Raw genomic sequence first — 6,866 nt, forward strand, 5'->3', positions numbered from 1 at the left:
CAATTAAGATGACAAAAAATATAAATATATACTCTATTGGGTGAGTCTCAAATAAAGATTTTTCTAAGATTTAGATTTCTAATATATTGCTAGATATAAAAAATACGATATTTAAATTAACTTTTTTTATAAAATTTTAATTATTTTTCTTTTTTTTCGCAACCTTAACAAAATTTAATTTTGACTATAACATTTTAGTATGTACATCTGTATTCTATCTCTATATGTACTATAATATATCGATGTGTACGCCTCTAATAAATTATACACTTCTTCTTCGGATTCATATCACTGCCAATGGGACAGTTAAATTCTTTTGAGAATTCTGCAAGATTTTTCAGCGGGCCAATGACACGATATTTTCCCGGCACATGATCATCAGTGGAGGAGACAAAATTCCGTAGCGATGGATGGGTGGCACTACACCACAGTTGCCCATAGCCGATGAAAAACAACTGCTTACTGGTGTAATTGAGGAGGCGTGGCATTAGCTCGTCATCCATGTTACGATACGATCGTACAGCATCTTCATACCAACGTAAATAGGCATCGTACGCAAGGCGTATTCCACCATTATCGGCTATATTTTCCGATTGTGAATCTAATTCGGGTAGAGGTTTGCCACCGTAAATAAATTTACGATATTGTTTGCTGAAACATTCCGTTTGATTGGCAAAATAATCATTGGACGCCTGATCCCACCATTCTTGTTTATTGCCCTGGGCATCGTGCGACCGGCCTTCTTCATCGAAACCGTGTATTAGCTCATGAGACATTAGGAAACCCAAGGTGCCGAATTTCAAGGCATTGGGATAGAAATTCGACCAAAGGAAATAGGGTTGTAGAACTGAGACGGGTACCTTAATGAGATTTTCTGTGGTAATGTAAACCGGGGTAAAGGACAACGATTCGGGATCATCATAGGGACGTGGTGGTTCATATAATTTGGCCCTGGTCTGTTTGGCTTTAAGTCTGAGAATATTTTTCTTATTGCCAATGTAGTCGATTTGATTAATTTCCAATGGACCGAATTCTTCGGTGAAATTCGAACTTTCATAGGTATTCAGCTCCATGCGTATGGTTTGCAATTTCTCCAGGGCATATTTACGCGTATCCGGATGCATCCATTTCAATTTATCCGATTGCAGGACACTGCGGAAGGTACTCTTTATCGTTTGCCACATTTCATGTACATCCTGTTGGGTTTGATTGCTGGCATAATGGCGATACACCATATTATCCATGACCTTGGCAAAATGATTTTTCGTACGGCGTATACATAAGGTCTCCAGATCTGATTCCTGTCTGGGTTCGGGCAATAGAAATTCATCAATTAAATAATAGAAAATATAATTGGCCACAATGCGTTTGGGTGTCTCCAATATTGTCGTGATTATATTTTCCGCATCATCTTCGATTAAATCGTAGAGCGGTTCTGCGGGTACATGGCCCAGAGAGATGTTGAGTAATCGCCGAATATCCAATTGGGGCATATACCTTTCCTGCATTGCATCAATGGTGGTGAGATTAAGTTGCATTGATGAATCATCCTCCAGTGTGTCTTCTTCGTCGCCTTCCTCCTCCTCTTCTTCTTCGTCTGCGTATTCGTTTTGATCTTGAACTACAGCATTATGATCATCCGATAAACTCTGACCGGCAAATAGCCTCGTTTCAAATTCAAATATTTCACGAGCTGTCTTCTTGGCCAATTTGTCGTCCAAGCCCAGGGCTGATCGCAAATTTTTGGTCATAACATGCACCCTTGCCTCACGAAATGATTTGTGGACCGCATCCGTATATATAGAAGTCGATTCCAGCGGGATATCTTGCATGACCACACTCAGCCGATTAACGGTATTATTCGCCAAATCCACTTGTATGAAATGACCCAAAATAATACGAATATCATATTTATAGGCAATCTCCCCTATAACCCTCAACCAATCGAAATCTTCCTCACGCCATCTATCACCCTCCAAGGCGGGCATTTTTCCAAACTCCTCAATAATCTGTTTCATATTTACACGATACCATATACGGGTATTATTCGATTTCATGCAGGATTCAAAAAACCTCTTCACCTTCATATCGGTGTCGCTGTCATATTCCTCACTTCTCGGCCGATTGAGCAGGGTGGAAATTTTACGATTTAACGAAGTCGATATGGTTTGAAAGGTATTCGATTGATAAGGCAGCTTATTGGGTGGATTTATGCGATAATAATTACCACAGGTGAAGGTATAGAAATTGTGACAGGGATCCTCCGATACATTCATGTAGTTGCGTATCTCTGCGGCCTTGGCATAGCGGGCAATATCTTTGGTAATAACTTGCGGCTTAGCCGGGGCTGTTGTTGTTGTTGTGGGTATAGCCTGTACTACACCTTGGTCAATAATCGATATCGAAATTACACAGCTGGCTATTATCAATAGCTGAGGTAGTAGTTCCATTATTTGTTTTTTTTCTAAGTTTTTTTTTAAGGAAAATCCTGATCGACCGCACACCAGAGATTTAATGAATGAACTAAAATCAATGGCAAACCGCTTTGAACACTGGCTTGCTGCTTAAACATTATCGCCTCATCAGCATCATCAATATTTAATTGAAAGCGTCGTCGTCGTCGCTATTTCTCGATTTCAAAGTGACAGAGAAAGCGAGCGAGAGAAGAATTGAGAGCCACGAGAAATTAAATCTATTCCCATCAAGCCATTGGCCATCAAGAAAAAAAAGGTTATCACAATGCACTGCTTTGTAATGTACTTTTCGCATTGGACACAAGTTCACACACACGTTAATGGTAATTTACACCATTTCCAAATGTGAAAAAAAATAAAATTCAAACCAAAACCAAACAAACAAATCGGTAATACCATTATATTGACGTTATGTTTAAGTAAAACAATATTTTTGTATATATTTCTGTTGCAGGGCCGCATATTTTGGGGAAGTATGCAGGTGCTGTATAAACTGGCTACATCGGATTTCCGTTGCCATCTGAACCAATATGTCGAATTAAAAAAGTGTCGTCTGAGACCTTTAAACAACTGATGGAAAATCGGGATAGGCCGTCAAAAAGAACAACAATAAGCGGTTCTATTAAAGCATACGCCTATGTTAGAAATTCCTTGCCAGGAGGTCTTTTTTACTTTCCCTCCTGGAGGTCTAGATCCGAAGTGTGGTTAAAAAATGGGCGTTTACAATATCAAAAATGAGCTAGCCCGGTACATGTTGGACTATGTCAAACTAAAGATCTATACTGAAAATTTCCCACCTAGACGTCCACATCCGAAATGTGGTGCCAATGTGGTTGACAAATTTACCTTTTAAATACCGATGCGATATAGAAGCTAATCTCTATATGAGATTCTATGTCAGAGCAAAGAAATTTTCCATATTGCAGGCAATATGTTTAAAAATGGACTTTTAATATTCCGTAAATGACGCGATTCTTGTATATGGGGGATATATGTACACATATTTTTTAGTTATTTTATCTTTTGAGAACCCGGCGGAAAAAGGTTTTGAAAACCTATAACCAAAATTCCCAACAAGTACTTGAAACCAGTGAGTGGAACGGGATATTCGAGCTGGGCCGACCTTACGATAACGTACACAACTACCACAGAGTATTTAAATGTAACTTAAATATTTTTTTTCTTTTGTATTTTTTATCTTTGATAATTCGAATGTTCTAATTATATCAAATTCGGATGGAAAATAGAAAAGCAGTCGATTACTTCAAAAAATGGGCACTGGCTAGGCTATGCCTAAAACACAGACCTACATTGAAAATAATCCAACCGGAGGTTTTATATTTTTTTGTGAACTGCCAAAACCAGTGGTCAGAAGTTCTTCTAATTCTGAGAACTTGAAATATCAAATAACAGCCAAAAAAGAATTAGGACCTTTTTAAAATGATTAACGCATTGTAAGTGGGGGCTATGTAAAACAAAGGCTCTGAAAAAAAATCTTGTCGGACTTAGAATTTAAGAACGTAATCTGAGCATGAAATTAAGTACCATTTCGTACATTTAGTATATTTATTGCACGAACTATTCGAACCACAAGAGTTCCAACTGTTTTCATATCACTTCCAGTAGTTTTCGATTTTGAAAGCATTAGGTCCCAAATTTCCGATATCTCCTTTCATTATTCTATACAGCAAGAGCGATCTCTTACACCAAATTTCAAGATTCCAGCGCGTTTACCCTATACCACAGTAAGAAATCTAGTACATTTTAGTAATTTCGTACACATGTTGAACGTATTTTCAAAAAAAAAAAAACATTTTTAGTACCGTTGAGTACCTTTCTACCCCCTACTTTCAACCTTCTTTTAAATATTCCTATATAATTGTGATCCAATATTTCTAATTTTAAAATTGCATTCCCAAATCACGGATATGGTGTACCGAGAAATATAAAGAGAGCAGTATGGGTACTTTGCGAAAACAATTCATTTAATTCATTTGAAAAAAAGCAAAAATACAGAACAGAACCAAACACACCCCACCACACACATGAGAAAAAAAAAACGTAATAATTAAACACGTCTTGAGACGACAAGTATTTAAATTGTTTTTGTTTGGTGTTGCTGTGTGTGTGTTTTTTAGAATTTTATTTATTCAAATTATTACTGGGAAATTATCTGTGTAGTTTATGTTGTGCTAATGATGACGAATCGAGCTCACAAAAAAGTGGGATTTTTTCAGCGATAACTTAGTATGCAATCCATGAATAGTGTTTGAAAATATAGCACTAGTGGACAACGACGAAGAAGAAAAGAAGAATTCTATTTCGAAATAAACACATTATGCTATTTTCGGAATAAATGACAAAGATCTTGGTGTTGTTGTTTTTAATAGATCTTCCGTATATATAAAATATATATGTAGTAGTGCGAGTAGTGGTGATGGTTGACTTGTAATTAACAATTAAATCGACAGAAAATTTGGCGTTATGAAAATGTACACAATGTCTGAAAATCTATATTTAAAAAAAAAAATCGTACTTTAAGTGTACGAATATTCTAAATGGGTACGGATTTTCGTAAGGTACAGTTATGCCATTTTTATAATTACCGTAAGAAACAAATAACCTCTGATACATTTATGTTAAATTCCCCTATTTGGTTCTGTTATGGTAAAATAAATAACCTCAGACACATTTATGTCATTTTTTTCTTTTTGGTCCTATTATGGTAGCTACTCCTTTGCATTAAATTTAAAGGGAAACGGGAATTTTATTTTTTTTTATTAATTAGTGTTTTTTGGATGTCTACCAGTTAGGGGTAATTTTTTGTAAATATTGAAAAATATGTAGTATAAAGCAGGCTATCGATTCGAGTCACTAATTTTTACATAGTTGTTGACTGGCTTGTGATAGAACGGTTATTTCATAAGCCGAGCTTAAAAAAGATTTCCAAGCCCGTCGGTCTTGTGCGCATCTCATCCAGTTTGAAAGACCATATTCCGAGATGTTGTCTTCTACTTGAACTTTCCATCGGATTCGTGGTTTTCCCCCTCAGATTGAACCATCACTTGGCTCACTTTTATATGCCTTTTGAGTGGGGGAATCATCATCCATTTTCAACTCGATACGCTCGATACGTCTGACTATGCTGATTGTCGAGAATATATGGTATAGTTCATGGTGCATTCGACGACGATATTCACCGTCAACGCAGATCGGCCCATATATCTTCCGGAGAATTTTTATCGCAAACATTCCAAGAGCTGTCTCATCTGCTTGAGCAAGTACCCATGCTTCAGATCCATACAACAGCATGGGTAATTTTAGCGTCTTGTAGAGTGTGAGTTTTGTCTGGCGAGCATCTGTTGGCCAATAATTTTTTCCTCCGGATTTCAAAGCTGATGTTATTAGTTTTGTTTATGGCGGTACCGAGGTCGTTCACCACACCGAAGCTGTAGTATTCAAGTTCCATAGTTGGTCCGAGTCTACTGGACGTCTTGTGCGTTGATACCATCAGCTTGGTCTTCTAGCCATCAGCTTGATCTTGTAGCCAATGTATGCTGTTTGGTTTGTATCCACACTTACCTCGTCAGCAATAGTCCAACGATGTTCACGATGATTTCTGGTGATGGCTGAAATTCACAGAGTTATCAAGAAGGAAGCTACCCGGCTGAAGGAATACTTATTAAGCACGCTGGAGTAAAACAAGGAAACATGTCAAGGGAAGGACTTAGAGGATGGTACTTAATGCTATAGAAATTAAACATCAGTGGAGTAAAATTGTGTAATTCCCGCATATAACAGACCAAGGCAAAACTAGCAAGCATCCTAGAAAACCCCGAGCAGAGCAGAAAATCGCGAAACTTTTATTCGATGAAGGATATGTTTGACAAAAAAGGGAGGAGGCAAATGGTTGTGCGAAAGGATGGAAAATGTTTCACCAGAGTTCCAATGAAAGCGATGAAATTTCAAACCTATGCCAGACCGGAATCCACAAGGCTATTTACGGGCAAACTCTCTGATTAAGGCACACTTAATTTTGAGAAGTTGAGCATACACTTTGAGAGCTTTGATCATCATTCCGTGATCTTCAAAAAGGAATCTAAAGAAATTATGTTGACCACGCTCGAAGATGGGAAAACTGAAAAAATCGCAAAATGTCTCCAGATTTTAGATGAGTTTAAACTCTGAAGATCAATAGCAATGATTTTTGCCGGCACACAAGCGTGAATACGGACAAAACATTGTAGTTCGACCCAGTTTATCGGTTGTCAGATGCCTTTGGTACAGTTTCTGCAAATTTCAAACGTCTACAATGCGCACTCATGCTCTGATCATTCCGCGCTGAAGATATCGAAAAACTATTTGTGGCCATGAATGACTAACCAAAAAAAT

At 37.5% G+C, this 6,866-nt stretch overlaps 1 protein-coding gene across 1 annotated transcript; it reads right to left on the reverse strand.

Moving 5' to 3' along the window:
* Nucleotides 1-254: 254 nt before the first annotated feature.
* Nucleotides 255-2,450, reverse strand: LOC133322356 (neprilysin-1-like). Its single transcript, XM_061531356.1, has one exon. It carries the CDS (start codon nt 2,448-2,450, stop codon nt 255-257), a length of 2,196 nt encoding a protein of 731 aa, XP_061387340.1.
* Between the last annotated feature and the right edge of the window lie 4,416 nt (nt 2,451-6,866).

This window comes from Musca vetustissima, unplaced genomic scaffold (genome assembly GCF_032173495.1).
Source record: "Musca vetustissima isolate MV318-11 ecotype Yass unplaced genomic scaffold, APGP_CSIRO_Mvet_v1 utg7184, whole genome shotgun sequence".
Taxonomy (NCBI): Eukaryota; Metazoa; Arthropoda; class Insecta; order Diptera; family Muscidae; genus Musca; species Musca vetustissima.

Excerpts from the sequence above, each read along its gene's own strand:
- LOC133322356 (XM_061531356.1), bottom strand. The coding sequence starts at position 2,450 with ATGGAACTACTACCTCAGCTATTGATAATAGCCAGCTGTGTAATTTCG.